Source organism: Lactuca sativa, chromosome 4 (assembly GCF_002870075.4).
Source record: "Lactuca sativa cultivar Salinas chromosome 4, Lsat_Salinas_v11, whole genome shotgun sequence".
NCBI lineage: Eukaryota > Viridiplantae > Streptophyta > Magnoliopsida > Asterales > Asteraceae > Lactuca > Lactuca sativa.
In genome coordinates, this window is record NC_056626.2 from 163,680,762 (window position 1) to 163,701,079 (window position 20,318).

Below are 20,318 nucleotides of genomic sequence, written 5' to 3' on the forward strand. Positions count from 1 at the left end.
AAGCAATTATTGACCGTAGGACAAAGAAGTTGTGAATTCAGATGGTCGACTAGGTGCTTGTGCAATGGAAACATACGAATGAGTCGAACCTCACCTGGGAAACAGAGAGTGACATGATGAGTCACTATCCATATTTGTGTGTTGATGCATGATTCCAGGACATAATCATCTTAAGGAGGAGAAAACTGTAATGCCCGTGTTTCTAGGCTAAGTATTATTATACCGATGTAATAGTTAGGGTACACAATTGTAGTCTATTTTGAAGTAATGAAGAAGAATTATTTGAGTATTGTGTGATTTATGTGCAACATACGTGCTTATAACGATGTAATAAAAAAACATGCATCAAAAATAAAATAATAGATAGACCCAGTATCTATGAAGAAAGTTGAAGAAGTCGTAACAAGGATTTCGAGGGTATAAGGACCGCTGAAATCTGAATTATAACGAACAAGTTATGACGCGTCGAAATTTTACGACTAAACTGACACGATGTTGTGTATCGAAAAAAGTGAATTTTTGATAAACTACTTTTTAACCTTAGTAACCTCAAGGAAATTCGTAGTATACGTTAAACCGAGAGCATTCATATAGAGAACGTCCAAATCTGACTTTGTTAGTGAAAGTTATGATTTTTAGAAGATTTGGAATAACAGTATGCAGCCCGGAATTCAAATTTTAGATTGATCGATTTTTAGTCGACACAATATAAACGAGAATCAAAGATCTTGTTAATAGGAGCTCAACGATATAAAGACAGACGAAAACGGGCGTCATATGACAAAGTTATGAATTTTTAATGGACTTTATCTATATAAGTCCGTTAAAATATAAATTTAAAAATAAAGTCAAAATTAGCCAACAGAGTCTAAACTAGAGTTGTAGATCCCGTCGCTACATACACATGGATATAAAGAACGTCGAAAATGGAGCTCGTATGCAAAAGTTACCAAATTTAAAAGTTTATTAAATTATGGGAAGATGCGAGGCTGACACGTGGTGCAATCCGGACCCTCGCTTTCTCTCCACAACTTCGCTTTGGATGCCGACACCTGGCCCTCGTACACGCAACGTAGGATCTCATACGCGCAATGTACTCCGAGCTTATGCCGAACGTAGTCTGAGGAGGTACCCTATAAATAGATGTGAAGTTCTTCCATTTTTCTCACACCTTTCCCATTCTTTTTACCTCAATTACTTCTCTTAACCCCTCCCCTTCCCTAGTACTTCCCAAGTGCTAGATGTGAGTATCGGAGCGCCAAAAGGCTCTGAGAAGAAGAGCTTTTGGCTCATAAGTTCTGCCACTACAGATCCCGTATCCAAGCTAAACCCCCTTGAAAGTGAGTTATGCTTACCCTACATTAAGTGTAGCTTATTTTTAAGTTCATTATCGTTATTATGAGCCTATAAACAATATATGTGCTAAGTATTATAAAATATAAAGTTTTATCATAATATCTTTTAACTGCTCGCGGTACGAGGAATCTGGTTTGAAGGGCTGGTTGCATGCGGTTGTTGGATTTCATAACAACTTAAATGCTAAAATGGTCCTTCCCTCCGGTGTTTCATGTATGGCCCCTGTCTGTACATAATAGCTGAAAAGTATTGTTTAACACTTATATAATACAAGAAAAAAATATTCCCTAGACTAATAATTAATCACAATAAATATTAGACTAAGATCTAGTGATAATGATACTAGGTTTCGTCGAAGGAAAATAAAATTATTAGAAGCGAAGCACTGCCCAAGTTTGGAGTCATCACTTTAACAAGTGAGTGCATAGTTACTTTCATCTTACACATAGATATGATGTATTTAATAAATATAACGTGCTATGTGTACATACTATCTGTGTTCTTGATATTTATGCTGGATAAGCAAAATATACATGTTTTATTTGATTAAAATTGTGTATGTATTTTATAACTATAACCATGATCGGTAAAGATGGGTAGATGACATAGATGATGAAATAAATGATGAGAGGCCTTGATGTTTAAGCTGATTCAGTCATCTAGCGGAGTATAGATGACGACCACAGACTATTCTAGACAGTCCAGTGGAATGTTGGCTGGTTCGCAACCTGCAGGTGTTTTTTAACTAAATGTTCACTTGGTGTACTCCATCCCCTCATGGTTACCTTATTGACATGTATTGTTGTAGAATCCCCTAAGTAGTGTTGTCACCCTGATGAAAAATGCTTAGGCTAGGTCCCTTAATTTAGATGCTTTAGGGACATAAAGTGAGGATAACGGGAACGGGTAACCGGGTTGATTGATTGATGAAATTAATAAGCTTAAATATTGTGGGTTGAAAACCCAATGTGCTCACCAGGCTCCCAAGCCTGACCCACTTACTTTCTTGCATTACAGGTAGTGGCAAAGGAGCACATGAGTGTTGATCTGATGAGAGATCTATGGATTAAAGGCCATTAGAATAATAGATGTCGTAAGGTCGATACTATTTCTATTTTTGCTTATGTACTATATTGACAATGATATCCATCTATTTTTAATATAATGAAAACCAATTCCTTTGGGAATTCTTCGACAATTTACTTATCATATTTTTTGGAACAAATTCCGCAACATATTTTCTTCAAATGTATACTCTGATTTTCAAATAAAGCATAAACAAATCATTATTTTTTGGCCATGAAAATGGGGATGTCACACGTAAGGACTTTTGAAATCCCTAATTTTTGGGGTTGGTCACTATATAACATCCTTATGGTCATGAAACCCTCATTTTACTCAGCCTCATTGTCCTCCTAGTCCTATACTCGAAACCTTAACGCCATAGTTGAGTGTTCTTGAGCTTAGAAGGTCTTTTGGGTGTATATTTGGTGTTTTGAAGGAAGGAAATAATCTTGAAGCTTCATTGGAAGAGTAGGAGCTTGTAGATACAAGTTATATTTGTAATTTGGCACTCTTTAGAGGTATAAAGCTCTTACCTTGTTCTTTAGAAGCTTAGATCTTTTTTGGTTTGAGTTTTGGACCCTTTTGGTCCCATAGATGAGATCTTATGGTTTAATATCATTTATAGAGCTTAGAGTTGCTACTCTTGGTGTTCTTTTGGTCCTAGAGTGATAAATTTATCATCGTTGGAGCTTAGATCCATGCATTCATGAGTTATGACCATTTTTATGAAGGTAGACTACTAGAAATTGAAGTTGGGATCTTTTGGGGCATGCAAAGTCAGCAAGTCAATGACTTTATGGTTCTAGATAATCTTTGTGACTCAAATCTGTGTTTTTCACTATTATACATAAGCATTAAGAGCTTAATGGAAGAAATGGATTAATGAAGGAGTGCACTAGGCATACAAGCTACTAAGCGCAACATACAAGCCATGAAGCGAGTATGCTTAACGTACAGCTGAGTACGCCCCGCATACTCAGTCAGTTTGTGCTTCGCACCTTTTGGGCCTCGATTGGGCCACTCCTTTGGAACTTGATGCTTTGGGCCTTAATTGTCCATTTGAAATCAAACTTACGGGCTAAGGAAAGTTATTGGGCTTTAGGGTAAGGCCCATAGGAGGGTTTTCGGCCCAATTTGGAAAATTAGGCCATAAGTGGGCTTTGGATGACTTTTTTGTTGGGGGACTTTTAGATTGTGGATTTGGGTCTTAGTTTTGGATTAAGCTAGGCCAGGGGTAAAATGGTCATTTTACCCCAAGTATGGATTATTGGCCATAGATTGGAACCCAATTGTTAATTGGAACCCAATTGTTAATTGGGTGTTATTTTTTACTAATAGCTCGAGGAATCGTCAGGGCAGCAGCTAGGGATTTCTTTCAGTGAGATTTAGCATTCGAGGTAAGTTTCCTCACTAAGTTTAGAGGGTATAAGGCATCAATGCCGACCCTTATTGATTATGCTACGATGCTAGGAGTCTGCGTAACCCTTGCATGTGTTATGTGTTGTTATGTATATCGGGCGAGGCTCGATGTCAAACGAGGACTGAGGACTGAAATAAATGTTAGTGCTTATCATCATTATATGTGTTATCGTGATTATGTTAAATAGATGGTATGTGTATAGTAGGCGAGGCCGTGTGACATGCGAGGCTTGAGAATAAAAGATCTGTAAACCGAGCGGGGATTGATGTCGGGCGCTGCCCGATGCTAGGAGAGGCCTGATGTTGGGCGGGGACCCAGTATGTGATTTGTTATGTATGGTATGGGGTAGTTTGCGAACTCACTAAGTTTTGTGCTTACGGTTTTCGGTTTATATTTCAAGTACTTCCAGTTGCAAGGGGAAGAGCTCGGGATAACTACATTGCACACACCATATGGATTCCACAGTCGATATTTCACTCTGATTTTATGATATTTGATACACTTTTGGGATGTATGGATAATGTTGGAATACTATTTTACTAAAATTAAAAATGAAATTTTCGGACCATGTTTTTGGGATGTTACTAGTTGGTATCGGAGCCTTAGTTTGAGGGATTTGGACACACTCTCGGGTGTGTCTAAACTCAAACTAAAGATTTGGTAAAAAGATTTCAAAAGAAACATATTTTAAGAAAAGGGTTCTTCTAAAATAAGAAAGGTTGTGGTGCATGCAATCAGTTGAGCTCAAGTAATTTTTCCCAAAATTACCCATACATGTTATTTGATATGCTTTGATTTGCGAATCTGTTAATCGCATGCTAGTTAGTGCTAAGGATCTACTCGGTTTGTGCATGATAGGATTAGGTGTCTAAGCCCATAACTAAAATTGGTATGTACTTGACCCGAGAGTAGCATGGTCGATTTGGGTTGCATATCACCAGGATAATTTGATAGGATGGACTTTTGAGAAGAGGTTATTTATGATTTGTTAATATTTATTATAAGTTCTAATTTATTAATATGAAATCATATGATTTAACTAGTATTAATAAAGAATTAATTTGGAATTAATTTTGTGATCAAAAGAGACTAATTAAATATATGAGGATTGATTTGGTAAATCAATCATTCTGATGGTGTGGGCCAATGATCCATGATTCTTTAGGTTGGGCTAAACCCATGTGACAACCTACGGATGATCCATGGAGGTTTAAACCCATGGAGCCTAAGGAATATGGAAGGTTATGCACATTTGGGTTTACATGGTGTAACCCTAATCTTGCCACACTATGTAAGAAGCCCCTTAGCATCCAAAATTGGCTACTAGACACAATAGTGTTCTTTGATATCATTGAGCCGATTTTGGTGCAAGAAATACTCTCTCAAAAGTCTCCTTTGTTCTAGGTGTGTTGTGATTTCATTTGAGGTGCAACACTTGGGGCACTAAGCTCTTAAAGTCTAAGCTCAAGAAGTTCTACAAGATACAACCAAAAGGTAATTCTATAACTCTCTTTTATGTTGATTACATCATTTCCATTCTAGTTGTAGGCTTAATGATTTGGAAACAATATTGCATGTTTAATTAGAGAAAACATAGATCCAAAGCATTTAGGGTTGTATGTGCACCATAGGATGTTGTAGTATACTAAAACCCATCAGTGGTATACGAGCCTAGGATTGTTTTCCACTATACTTGATGGTTTATTGGTTTTCAAAGCAAAAAAATCAAATTTTCTGCATTCTGGACAGTGAACTCGCTGAGTCCTCTGAGGGACTCGTCGAGTCCACTCAGAAAAGGTCCAACTCGACGAGTCCAGTTCATGTACTCGCCGAGTTGGTGCTCCAGTGGGCAATTTTTCTAGTTTTTTTGGCATGTTTTGGATTAAAATCATTACCATAAAATGTTTTAGTTCATAAAATCTGATTTTGTTGATATGGTAATCATGATTCTCATCCAAATAAAAGATAGTTTCAAAGTTTCATGATATGAATTCTCTTAACTTATGAGTTTAATTAGATCATAGACATATTGTGTGGTTTTGTTAATTACAACTTTTGAACTAAATGTTTTTGATGAAATCCATAACTTGTCCTCAAGTTATAGAAAGTGAAAAGTTTCAATTTTAAATGTTATCATAAAATGGTTTTAAATCTTCCATAACTTGTCCTCAAGTTATGGAACATGAAGAGTCTTTTACATAAATGTTTTTATGAACTCCATAACTTGTCCTCAAGTTATGGAATGTCAAGAGTCTTTTCATAAAACCTATATTAAACTCATAAGTTATGGATACCAAAAGATTTTGAATAGTTCAAAACTTGCCCTTAAGTTTTGGAATTCACTACTAGAAAAATAGTCTTTTACGACGCACAATTAATGACACACACTGATAGAGGACGTGAATTTGTGCGTGCCTTAAAAATTAATGTCAGTTTTCCAAAATTTGAAGGATAGAGGACACACATTTTTGCGTGCCCTAAAATTAGTGTCAGAAAAAAAACGGACGACACCTATAAAAAAATGTGCATCGTGTAACTGTGTCGCTTAATATTTTTTTTTAAGGAAACACGCGTTTTTAGGGGGGAAATGAAATCCAAAAAATTAACCCCAGCCTATTCATCCCAAAAATTCCCCGCCTCTTCAAATTAGGGCCTTCGTCTTCATCCACAACTTCCTCAATTCCTCGATCCATCACCTCCACCAAAAACCTAATTCTTAGTTCCAACACGTTCTTACACTCTTAATTCAACCCTAATGAGCTGAGGATTTAGGGTTCTTACCTCCTAGTTATCAATTTGAGCCGATGATTTAGGGTTCCTAAATTCGACCCTAATTTTTTCTATCTTACTCTCATATTTCCATCTCATCCCTCTCGCCCTGTTCAAAACACATAAGGGGCGGCGAAAACACTATTTCTGTGCATATTTTGGTCTTCACCAAGATCTGGTTTCCATTTAAGCTTTATGTTTCAAGCCCAAACCATCATGATGTGATGTCATCAGCTTCTTTTTTTACTTTGATCTCAAGGAGATGGAGTTTAACTCTGGCGGCTACGGAGGTGCAGGATGCGGTGGGAATGACTTGGAGCTATTGTGTAAGACGTTACAAGTGGAGCATAAGCTGTTTTACTTTAATCTCAAGGAGAATCCACGCAGTCGTTACCTGAAGATATCAGAGAAGACGTCGGGGACAAGGTCAACCGTAATCGTACCTTTCAATGGAATCTCTTGGTTCTTTGATAACACCAACTACTACGTCACTTCTGATGACCAAGATATTTCTAGCAAGGAAGTCCAGTTTGATAGCAAGGCAATTTATTATATTATACATTACACATACTATACATACGCTTTCATATTTATTAGTTTGCAAAATATGGATTGACTTTTCTAGTTTCTTCAACAATTATCATAGATTTTTCTTTCAAATAACCTTCATGTCTATCCAATTACCTATCTGATTAGGGTTTTTTCTTCAGGTGTTTTACTTTGACATTGAGGAAAACAGGAGGGGTCGGTTTCTCAAAGTATGTAGTTGTGTAATTATGGTTTCAGTATGCTTTAAAACGTGGAAGCTTGTGGGTTTTTCTGTTTGTACGTGTATAATCATGTAGGAATCACTTGTGTGTACTTGTATTGCAATATGAGTATACCTAAAGAGAATGAAATAATGTTTGTTCAGATTGCTAATCTTCAAAGATTTAGTTAAAGAAGAGGTTCTAAATGTAACCTATTAGTGTACACAAACAGAATCTTCAGAAACATGAAACATGAAACATGAAAGCATATCTTGTGTTAATGGGGTGTGTCTACAGGTATCCGGAGCATCCGTTAGTAGAAACAGGAGTACTATCATTGTCCCAGCTGAAAGCACTAGAGATGAAGGGTGGTGTGCATTCAGGAACATCTTGGAAGAAACAAATGAAGAATCTAAGCTTTTTGTTCTTCCCATTCAGGTTCCATTTTCAACCTTTCTCCACCTTTCTTTTCAAGCAACCAATCCATCTTATCTTTTTCATGATTCAATTTCTTCCTTTTAATAATAAGCCGCAAAATACCGATGCCATCTGTTGAGGAACAGGTCTTTCTGGAAAGGAAAACGGGACAATCAATAAAGGTGCAGAGGAAGGGGCAAATCAGTCAATTCATCAAGGTCATAAGAGTAAAAAGACATCTGTTGAAACTGATAAGAAGCAATCTGAAGTGACTTCATGTACATCTAGTAGTATGATGGAGGGCCAAGTGCCAAAGGTTGTTCCTGTTGAGTCAAGTAAGATCCCAGATGTTGCCTTAGGTTCTTCTGAAAGTGGACATGTTCCAATCTTGTTGACTTCCAAGAACACACCTGCATCAAAGAGACCATCAGTATCACCTTCACCAGCTGTATTGAAGCATGAATTCTTAGCAAAAGGGATTTGACTACATGTGTATTAAATTTTAATATTTTATAACATAGATTGATAATGCTTGAAGCCTTTTTGAATCCGATGATGAAAACAGGTATCATGTGGAAATAGAAGAAGCATAACAATAAGAAGTAGAAACAAGAAGGTGTTCCTTAATAGCAATGTAGTATGAGGTTATATAGTTAAGGAAAACTTCTTAATAGCAATGTACAATCATATACCCTTAATACCAACGTATTACAATTTTTTGACATGATGTTATTGAACGAAATTGATTGTTTTGGTATATATTTGTTTCTGTATTTTTGTATTATACGTAAATGAGTAACGTAAAGACGTGTCGTAAATGCATATCGTAAATGGTTGTTGAAGTTTATGACACGCAAATGCGTGTCATCTTCTTTTATGACATGGGCTTTAATGATACGCAACACGTGTCCTAAATGCGCGTCATAAGGTTACGACACGCAAATGCGTATCATCTTACTTTATGACAGGGCCTTCCTTGAGACGCAATGCATGTCGTAAATACGCATCGTAAATGGGCGTCGTAAATGCTCATCGTAAATAGATGACGCACAAAAGCGTGTCGTCTCTCGTTATGACAGGGCCTTCCTTGACACGCATTGCGCGTCGTAAAAGGCTGTTTTTCAAGTAGTGATTTGTAAATGCAAAGTCTCACTTTGAAACATTTAGTTCCAAACCCTAGAATTTTAAAAGTTTAAAATTCAACCCTTATACTATTATAATATTATAGGTTTAATATATGTATATATATATATATATATATATATATATATATATATATATATATATATATATATATATATATATATATATATATATATATATATATACGTATAAGAGTAAAGTCAATCTTACCGTTAGTAGGCCTTATTCACGAAGCCGGTCTATAAGGGGGTATAAGGTTACTGCCTATAAAATGACAGTTTAATGGGTGTCCACTCTCACCCACCGCTTCCTTGACTGGTGGAGGGTCGTTAGCCGAACGGGTTTGACAGGACATTTAAATTCTCATTAAAAGTATAATGAAATACTAAGTAACTAAATAGTTATAAATTCCCAATCTTAGTTACTTATGAAAATGTGAATTTCGTGCTAACCCATTAAATTTCACTTTGCACCTTGTTATGTCGTTAGTGGAGCATGTGTGGTTAACCGGCACACTAATCTGGGACTGACAGTGCGTGGTAAAAGGGTAGTTTGTTGTTAGTCATAGATCAATGGAGCGTGTGTGGTTAACCGGCACATTTACTAGGTGGTTGTAACATTGAGTGTACCAAGCTAATTTGTATGATTATTCACACCTTGTTTGTGATCCATGACATATTGAAGGGCACAATCGAGATTTAAACAAGCCATTGAAAAGTTCAATGAATCTCAAAGGATCTAGGAATTTCAATCCATTTAAAACTTAATTATCAATTTCGTTTTTTATGGTAGAAATTGGTAAATCGTCATTTAGCTACCTAAAAATATTTTGCAATTTGGATTACGACATCCCTCTTCCGAATTGTAAAATATTGTGTTTGGTCCTAGCCTTAATATTTCATGTTAGGTGTTATATTAAGGACTAAAATCAACTAAACTTGAATCTCTCTGATTATAGATGTTAGGTTCAGACAACTATGGTCTTCCCAAATCTCTTCGAAAAAGATTTCTTTATAAAGATGATTTTCCACAAGGCGATCAAGGTGAAAGATTAATCCCTTCTTCGTGTTGTAGTGGAACTTCACTTCCTCCACCTCCTCTAATTAGTCTCCCTAACCCACAAGTTCAAGGCCACTCAAAGCCCTATTGGCAGGAAGAAAAGTATGTATGTGCTCACGTCTTGGAGATGAAGTTACATATTGACAAGCTGGGAGAGTTGGGTATCGAAGTCTCAAGGAAGTTGGTTGTTGACTGGGTTCTTCAATCACTTCTCGAGTCATATAGTGAGTTAATTAAGGACTACTATGCGAAGGACCACGACGTGACCCTTATTGATCTTACTTATTGGCTTGTTGGTGCTGAATCAACAATCATTTGGCATACTGGTAAAAGCAAATTTGATTGGAAGATCTACTTCCCAAACTTCCATGGACATTGACAATGGTAACATTGGAAGTCAAGGAAAGCTTTCTCTTCCCAGTGGAAAGGGATCGACCATGGTAAAGTCAATTGACCAAATGGTAAAGAGAAAGGCTAAGTTTGAGATAGTCTCGTGTACCATTCCAAAGAGTGCATATGTTTTTATTGCCAAGAGAAGGGGCATTGGTTGCGAAGCTGCCATATCTAGGTGAAGGACCACGAGGATGGTAAAGTCAGAGTGTATGGCTCTACCTCAGGTAACTCTACTGTCTAACTCTATTAAGTTCCTATTTGGAGATTCTTAATACATGATGTAATGCAATTTGTAACATCCGGATTTCCAGGCATATTGTTGTAAGGGTAGTTCTGAGATTTATGGAGCGACTCGACTAGTTGTGAGTCCAACTCATCGAGTAGACTCGAGAATCTGCGTGAGTTTAATGAATGGATTCGACGAGTCAGAGAGCCGACTCTCCGAGTAGGTGTTGGGTAGAGAAACCCTAGATTCTCAGGGATGGGTCCTATTTAAAGAACGTTAAGCCGCCTCACCAGCCTCCATACTTACAGAGAGAAGCCCTGTAAGTCCCGAAATCTGCTTGTGTATCAATCAGATCCAATTGATGGTGCGGAATCCCAATCAATTAGATGATGTCAGATCAAAATAGAAGAGATCGAGAAGAAGAAGAAGATGAATCTATGATGTATTAATGAAATGATTGATGCTCCATACACATAGTTCACGCACACTCTTCTCTCTTGTTTCTCTCACACCTTAGAATACACACACTTAAGCTCTTTGTCTATGTCCCTCACATGCACTCTTCACCCTATATATATATATATATATATATATATATATATATATATATATATATATATATATATATATATATATATATATATATATATATGGACCTAAGGCCAAGCCCAAGATACAAATAATCCAATGCTAAACCGAAAACACATGGGTTTTCGGTCCAATCTACAATTAATCCTATACTATTTTTGGCCCAAATAATTAAAACAATAAATGCTTAGAAAAGAAAAGTATAAACCATATTTTTGACCCAACAATCTCCCCCTTGGTTTATAGCTTTCTTTTCTAATTGACCCAACAATCTACCCCGAAAAAGTAGCTGACACTTCTTGTCAATCTTCATTGGGAGCTTGGCCTCAGCTATCATCTTCAAATTCTTCACAATGTCAAGATGATCTTCATGAATCTTCAATGAATGACTTCATCTGGAGCAGTTGGGCTTTTCTTTAAGATATAACATTGAACGCACACTCGGTGAGGAAGCTTCATGTACTGATTCTTGAAAGATATCACTTTCATCTTGAGAATCTTCAGAGAGAACTAACAGAGAGAAATAATCTTCCGGATCACTACAGCAGGTACAAAGATAGTAGTAGACTGATTAAGGAGGTTTCAATGCAATCTGTCAGATAATCTTCAATTATACCTTCATCATGCTTCTGGGGTTGAAAGATTGAATATCGAAAGAATAATCTTCATTTCTTCCTCCTTCGACTGAGAATTATTCGATGATCACTTATAAAGCCTTGGCTCAGAAAATCTTCGATACAGTCTCCATGAGTCTCATCTACATCTGAATTCATTTTTCCAAGACGAAACAAAACTAAAAGAAAACTCAGCACACAATATTTTTGGATTTTTAATATTTTCTGGAAAAAAAAAACAGAAACAAAATATTTTTGGATTTTTGATTTCACTGAACAAGAAATAAAACGGAATATAACACTATTTTTGGATTTTTAATTTTCAGATTTTTGTTTGATTTTTAAATTTTTTTTAATACTCCCCTAAATTTGTGCATAGAAGAAAACTATGAATAAATTTAACAAAAACAAAAATATTTGGGATCAAATTTGTTAGACAGTCTTAATCCGTTTGTCACTACCTTCCCCTTCATGAATAGATCTGGTCGATCATCGGTATTGTGGTCCACTTAAGCACGGAAAATTGTGACAAATTTTGGACATGCTATAAGTGACAAGACAAGTTGATCCTGTGTTCCTAGATAAAACTTCCTAAGTACCATTCATCTGACGACGGCCAAGGATATTGTTGTCCACCTAAGTTGAGCAGCGAGATCTACAGATAACTTGTAAATCGTTCAATTTTAGTTGTACTAGAACGTGTTTCCTGCTTCCTGATATACCCCAATAATCAAGGACTTCCGAGATACTCCTTACTTTAGGTGAGCAAACAATTATTAGGAGAGATAAATGATTTTGAGTGCATATGCTGTACACCCAGTTCGGATCTCTTCAAATCACGTAGAGGGTGAAACATATAACTAACTAGAATTTCAGAGGGATTGAGAAGCAGAAGGTTGCATATGTTGTGTACCAGGTTGGATTATTAATCATGCAAAGGAAACAACATATGGCTAACAGGTAGAAAGAATAGCATAGATAGAAGATGCAGAGAGACAAATTTGCATATGTTGCAGTCCAGGTCGGATCTTTCGATCACACAGAGGAGGCAACGTATGACAAACAAAAGGAAAGAAAGAAAATAACTTTCTACAAACCTAATTTATCGGAATTCCCCAGTCTCCATGTCAATATTGGAATTAAGGACAAAATTCGTACATTAAGGAAAAGTTAAACCACAGTTGTAGATACGGGTTCTCTTAATGTGACCGGTAGATTTTCATGTAGATCTCCCTACTCAACATACCCAAGCGTCATATTGTCAGGCTAAACGGAACTATCTAGGTCAAGATTTATCAAGTCTCTAGATTCCTTAAGTTCATCTGCACCTAGTCAAGTCCATTAAACTTTTCGTGCCTACCAGCGCATCGAACACAGAGCCTAGACAATTCAGCTTTGGTACCTTACACAGATTTAGATTGTCTGTTATCACTTGTTGATATCACTTCCCAATAATACCTACTAAAGAAAAAATATAAGAAAATAAAAGATTTACTTCAAAATGAATTAGTGTAAAATAAACTCAGGAGTATCGAGAAGAAAACTCAAACTGTAATTCACCGGTTGAATTTACATCCAGAAGGTTAGAGAACAGCATGCATAATCTCATAACAGATCCAAAAATTCTTCATGTCATTAAGCACTAACCTCATGTGTGATACCTTCCTTTCTTCCTTTCCCACAAAGGACACATACTCTCAAACAATGTTCTGAATGTTGTACAGTTGAGAGATGCCTCCTATCAAGTGCCTGGAACAGCCACTATCAACATACCGAAGTCTGATGATATGCCTCGATAGCTGCTCCAGGACAGAGCGGGATCAGTTGGTCTTTGGAACCCAATCCATTTTGAAACTGAGTTGACCTTTTTCATCCTTTCACGGTACTCTCTCCCATGACATATCCTGTTTATCACAAACAGAAGATGTAGAAATATTAGAATCGTTAGAAGATTTGGGAGATTGAGCCTTCGGAACCCATTTGTAGTTTGGTTTAACCCATTTCTTTTTTTATCTGATGGGTGGCTCAGTACTTGCTTTTGAACATGAACCCGATCGCCGAGATGACTTTGACCTAGCTGGTCTTGGTTTCGTTGGAGCATCTCTTGGATTAGACTTATTGGCCGGCATTCACTTCTTGCCCTTGGGATTTTGATTCTTGCCCTTGGAAATTTGATTATTGGCCTTGTGGGGTATTCTAGTCGCCATTGCGCGATTGTGACCTCGAATGATTTCTTTTGTAGAATCTCCCACCCTGCGTGTTCTGCCAACCTTGTGCGTAGTAAGGAACATATGCGCGATTTGGATAGTTTCAGGCAATGTGTCCAGGTGTTCCACAGTGAAAGCATGTCTTTTTCTTAACTATGAATTTGTTTCTTCCTGCCCCTAGTGGCGTGTCCATGCCTTGTCTCAGGTTGTTCCCACATGCACACTTGCAACAAGCCGTCACTTTTGCTTGTTTTGGTGGCCTGTATTTCTCAACACTAGGTTGATCAGAAGCAACTGAGTTCGAAGCGACAGATTCAGAGTTCAAGGAGTCATTTGAATGTTCAATTGTTTTCTCCTTGTTCTCATCTTCTGCTACTTTACCTGCACATGTAATAGAATCATTAGAAACATTCACCTCAACCTTTTCTGGCACAACCACAGCAGGTTTCCCATATTGAAGATGTGCCTCCCTATCAATTTCTTCCTGTGTCATAGGGATGGATATATAGTTATGATTGAAAGGGGGAGGAACACTATCATACCCTAGACCCTTGTTTTGATTATCTTTGAATTTTAATTGGTTTTCAAATAAAGACTCGACTGTCTTACCTGACGCAGTATAATTTTTGAAACTAACATCTGTTTTTCCACACTTAATTTTCAAAGAGTCAAGTTCTTCGGTTACAGCAACAAGTTTTTTCTTCATGTGATCGTAATTTTCACAGTTGTTGCTGTAATCTTCTTGTAATTTCCTAAAGTCCTTAGTCTTGGCCTCTAATTTAGCTTTCAGAGGTTTCTGACATTTCCTAAGAGTATAGCCTTCGTATTTGAGGTCCTCATTTTCTCTTTTTAATAAATCGATTTGATCTCGGAGAAATTTAATAGTAGTTTCACAAGATGGAGTACTGAAACTTCATTTACCAGAATTGATGCGGAACTCATTTTTTTTATAATAATTTTTTTAAATGCCCTTTGACTTAAAAACCAAGAAAGTCAACCTTCAAATTCAAATTTAAAAAGTCAAACTTAAAAGTCAAAATGAAAGGTTAAATTTGAAAATTTAAAAGGTAAACAAAAAAGTCAAAGTTCAAAAATTTAAAGTCAAAAGTTAAAATAAAAAAATTTTGGGTTGAAAAAACGATTTTAAAAGTAAAATTTTAAAATTTTGGGTTAAAATTGTCAAATTGCGACATTATGAACCGAGAAGGGAGTATTTAAGAATTAAAAGCGGGAGTTAAGGAACAACACAGATGCTAGAAGAGTTGGTAAGGCACTGGGTAATTTTCCGAGGAGGCCCGGGTTCGATCCCCGACACCCGCAACTCCTTGTCGAATTTTTATTAAAGCGCGCCTGATGCTGCCGAGCCGTAAATCGCAGAGCCGCCGAATGTAAACTCCGACAGAAATCTCCCCAGCCACCGACCGAAAATTGCCGCCGACGAAAACTCCGACCGACAACTCCGGCCAAAAACCCGACCGAAAACACGGACAGAAAACCCGGCTTACCGAAAACACTGCTTCAGATCGCGACAAAAAACGACGTTTTTCACCATTTTTGCTCCAAAACTCGATCAAAAACTCATTTTTATAAAAACGCGAAGAAGAAACCCCCCTTATTTTGCCAAGATCTATCCAAAACCGCAATCCAAGCTCTGATACCACTTGTAAGTCCCCAAATCTGCTTGCGTATCAATCAGATCCAATTGATGGTGCGGAGTCCCAATCAATTGGATGATGTCAGATCCAAATAGAAGAGAAGGAGAAGAAGAAGATGATGAATCTATGATGTATTAATGAAATGATTGATGCTCCATATACATAGCTCATGCACACTCTTCTCTCTTGTTTCTCTCACCTTAGAATACACACTCTTAAGCTCCTTGGCTATCTCCCTCACATGCACTCCTCACCCTATATATATATATATATATATATATATATATATATATATATATATATATATATATATATATATATATATATATATATATATATATATAGACCTAAGGCCAAGTCCAAGATCACAAATAATTCAATGCTAGACCGAAAACACGTAGGTTTTCGGTCCAAGCTACAATTAATCCTATACTATTTTTGGCCCAAATAATTAAAACAATAAATGCTTAGAAAAGCAAAGTATAAACCATATTTTTGACCCAACAAACCCTAATCGCTTAGAGGGAGCTAAATGAGAGAAGAGACATAATTTTGGGCATGTTGTGACCTTTTGGAGGAAGAAGTGGAGAGCATCAAAGCTTGGATCAAAAGGAGGCTTTTGGATCCAGAGATTCTTCAGAGTTTTGCTTCAATTGGAGGCAAAAAGATGCTAACTTGACCATTTACTTATGAGATCTTGTTTTAGGGAGTTTTGAGGGCTTTCTCCCATCCATCTTGTGTCATGGAGTGAATTGGGCATGGCTGGAGGTTGGAACCTCAGATCTGGACTATTGGTGGCCTTGTGAGTCCAAAGACCCAAGCTTTATTGAGCTGGAGGCAAGCTCTTTTGCATCTAGCCCATGTTGGAGCATGTATTGGCATTATGAGCCTTATATGTCGTTTATGAATGTAAAGCTTGCAGCTTTACCTGCTATTTGAGCCTTAGGAGGATAGATCTGGGGTGTAGGGTTATAGATCTGCTTAGAATCGTCCGAACGAGGATTGAGTTTGCATGGACTTGCTGAGTCGATGAGCCGACTCGACAAGTCGGTTAGGGTTTGTCCCGATGAGCTTGACCATGCAATAACTCGGCAAGTTGGGGGTCAACTCGACGAGCTAAGCTGGACCTTAACGAGACTTCTGAGGAAAAGAGTGGACTTGACGAGTCACATAGGTGCACTCGGCGAGTCGGGTCAAACATGGACTGTTGACTCGACTTGACTTCTGTTGACTTTAGGGTTTGGTCAAACATGAGTAATGGAGACCATGGAGGGCTAAAATGGTCTTTTAACCACTTCAAGATATATAAAGAGGAAGACTAACCTTTGGTTTACTTAGAGTCAAGAATCGAGTATTTATTGAGATAATTACCCTATGTGTTAGGCGGTGGCTAGTTCGAGATTTGAGTGCAAGGTTGTTTGCTTGCTGTCGAGGTGAGACTCTCACTATACTTACCATTAGTGGTATCTTTGTGTGACTGAGATGTCTTATGTGTTTACATTGAGTACTGAGATATCCTGCATTACGTCTATGTGATTTATGTTGTGTATTATTCTGTTCTTACTGAGTTAGGACGAGAGGGTCCACCCGAGTTATTGGACCGCAGGGTCCCACTGAGACACATTGACCGAAGGGTCTTACTGTGTTATATCCTCGATTGGCGAAGGAGATATGTGTGGTATTTTGGGGAACTCACTAAGCTTCGTGCTTACCGTGTTATATGTTATGTGTTTCAGGTTTTTCTCAGGATCGTGGGAAGGCACCGACTTGATTGTACACACCAGTGAAAGAGTTATGTTTTGAGGATCCTGGATTTTAAATCAAACAGTTATGGAGTTGCGATTTGTAAGTTAAATAAATGAGATTTTTGTGAAATGTGTTATGAGAATTATGCGATTTTAAATGAAAAAATTATTAAAAATTTACATTGTTACAAGTTGGTATCAGAGGCTTGGTTTTAGGGATTCGGATACACCTTCGGGTATGTTTGGACTCAAACTAGGGATTTGAGATAAAATTTCAAAATAAATGATTTTTTTTTCTAAAACGAGTGAGAGTTTCCAAGAGAAAACGAGAAGGAGCAGGGTGTACAATCAACCAGAGCGCGAACGGTGATTTCCTAAAGTACCCTTACTTAGTTGTGTTATGAGTTATTATTGAGATATTAGTGATGCATGCTAGGAGATAGGCTAGGTATTTCATATTTTAGGGCTAGATTTGCCTGATTTGTGATGCCTTAGCCTATAAATTTTGCTATATGTGATGTGCTGTGAATATGTGTAGAGTAAGAGTATCCAGCAGGAATATTTCAGAGATACAACTTTGAGTAGAGGAGTAATTTAAGAGAGATACCTAGATGAGCATTGGAGGAGCCTACAGAGAGAGTAGTTAGATACCCGCGTGGGGTAGAGTTGCTTGAGTTCGGTGACACCTTTTGAGTGTGAGTAAATCAAATAGAGTTGTAACCTATAGTGGTTTTACATGCTGGTGGAGATTATTCGATGCCCGAATGCTGATTGCTTCGTGCTTTAGGAACTCTCGATGATGGGAGTCAGCTACTAAGTGAATATGATGATATTCAAGAGGTAAATGGTTGGCATCATAAGGAGTTCTTCAGTAACTGATGGCAAAGACGTGTGAGAACCTAGGGAGAGCCTAGGGAGTGACCTTAGTCAGATGAGTACACTGTTAGATTAGAGTGTTCGCTGGGGAGTGAATAAGTTTAACTGGATTGGTAGTCGAGAAGGTTGAGCAGCCACTTAGGAAATCTTGGACGATCCATGTGGAAAGTATGGGTAGATATGGCAGGTAGTATGTGCCCGTACTACTGAAAACAGAGGACCCGTACTTGAAACAAGGAGAGTTCCAGAGGTTTTACCAGTTATCCCATTGTGATTGATTAGACTGGGATCAGATGTGATAGAGTGTGGGGCTAGAGGGCCATATTGAACATGTTTCAATGGAGCATACCTTGAAATGGAAACAGAGTTAGTTTCTGAGATATTTTTGGTGAGATGCCAGTTGGAGTCACAAGACTCAGGGATGAGTAGAGATGGTGCTTTATGGAGGATTATGGTCTGAGTTGAGCAATCGACCGATAGTGGATATGTCACTTTCTATGACCAGAGTTGTGCTATTTCCATTTCATGTGAGAAGCAGAAGAGATATTGAGCTCAAGCTTCTAAGCTTCGAGATAAACCCTGTGGGGTAGCATTGGTCGCGATCTTTCACCAGAGTATCTGGGCAGTATGTCTGCCGCAAAGTGATATTATAGCATGAGAGGGTCATCATTGGGGACTGAGATGGTCAAGGACAAGGATATACCCTATTTGAGTATAGTAGGGCATAATTTAGCAGCAGTGTTGCGTGATCAAGAGGAGTATATTGGGGTACGACTCTCATTGTCTATGATGGATATCAAGTGTGGGGGTGAGGTCTCTTCTCTCATGATAATTTTCATGATGGGACATTAGTTGGGGACTCGAAGATGAGGAGTGTGTTAGTTCATTATTTTCAGACTGAGAGTCATGGCTACTACAGAACAGTTGAGATGTCCGATAGTGTGTCACTGTGAGACTTTGGATGACATGATGGGAAGTTTTTCGAGGATTTTATCTGAGATCCAGGATGTTTGGAGTTTCTTGGTCTCTATCGGGAAGATCATCGGGTGTTATGTGGTACTTTCCAAGATTAAGTGTGATGTATCTAGTAGAACAGTCTGTGGAATAGATAGTTGGTGTGCCAAATGGTGAAGGTTCGAGTCTTGAGTGGGGGAGAATAGGGTATTTTATTAAGAGTATCAGAGATTTTTTCAAGAGCGGTTAGAGGACTGAATATAGTGAGCTACGGTATGGATACATAAGACTAGGGTTATTGGTGATCGAGGGGAGGTGCAGAGTGAGATAATGCATGTTGTATGTGTTCAGGAAAGGATGAGTGTCTCCATAGTAGGTGGCCGTTAGTCGAAGACCTTGTGTTGGATAGAAAATCTTCGAGGTTGTAATGGTAAATTCAAGTTGGGAGGCTCGTAAGGATAGTTTTGGCAGTTGAGAATTTCTGGTTCAATGATTGGGTTGTTACATGCACTCTGGGAAGGGTAGAAGTTGATTGGACAACCAACTTCAGGGTCAGTATGTGTATTCTTGCATGGGTTTTCAGCAATAGAGGAGGGAGTTTCGGATGGTCGCCAATATGTTCTGAGTCATTGACGATTCCTCTGTGATTCAATTAAGAGTTGGAATATTCTGAAGCTACGAGTTGTGTGAGTGGAAGATCAGTTGTGAGATTCTGAAAGTATGCATTATTGTATCTGAGTATGATGTCATAAGTACGAGATCAGTGGTTGAGGCAAAACGTCGTGAGGTTATGTGATGGTGTACCGAGGTATCCAAGTAGAATGCCCTGAATTTCGGATTATTTTAAGACTTGAGTAATGAGATGGCAAGTGGAGTATCAAGTGACTATGGTTCCAGCGGGAGCAGTTAAGCTAATTGTCATCAAACGAGAGTATTCAAGAATGTGAATTGCAGCAACAAAAAGTGTTGGTCACGATGGTTGTTGTCAGGAGTGGTGATGCTTAACCTGGGTGGGTGTGTGTACCTATCTATGTTGAGTCGTGGAGTATTCGATAGTGAACTCAGTGGGGTGATGACTCGTG

General features: G+C 37.9%; 1 protein-coding gene across 1 annotated transcript; it reads left to right on the forward strand.

The window, feature by feature from the left end:
- The first annotated feature begins 6,872 nt into the window (after nucleotides 1–6,872).
- LOC111902722 (transcription factor Pur-alpha 1) lies at nucleotides 6,873–8,260 on the forward strand. The gene is made up of 4 exons (XM_023898535.1): nucleotides 6,873–7,151; nucleotides 7,321–7,368; nucleotides 7,657–7,797; nucleotides 7,937–8,260. Exons 1-4 carry the CDS (start codon nucleotides 6,873–6,875, stop codon nucleotides 8,258–8,260), a joined length of 792 nt encoding a protein of 263 aa, XP_023754303.1.
- The last annotated feature ends 12,058 nt before the right edge of the window (nucleotides 8,261–20,318 follow it).

What these genes read in the sequence shown, in the direction of transcription:
- LOC111902722 (XM_023898535.1), top strand. Translation starts at nt 6,873, where the DNA reads ATGGAGTTTAACTCTGGCGGCTACGGAGGTGCAGGATGCGGTGGGAAT. An exon ending in AAGTCCAGTTTGATAGCAAG is followed by an intron (nt 7,152 to 7,320) that starts GCAATTTATTAT and finishes TTTTTTCTTCAG; the next exon opens with GTGTTTTACTTTGACATTGA. An exon ending in GGAGGGGTCGGTTTCTCAAA is followed by an intron (nt 7,369 to 7,656) that starts GTATGTAGTTGT and finishes GTGTGTCTACAG; the next exon opens with GTATCCGGAGCATCCGTTAG.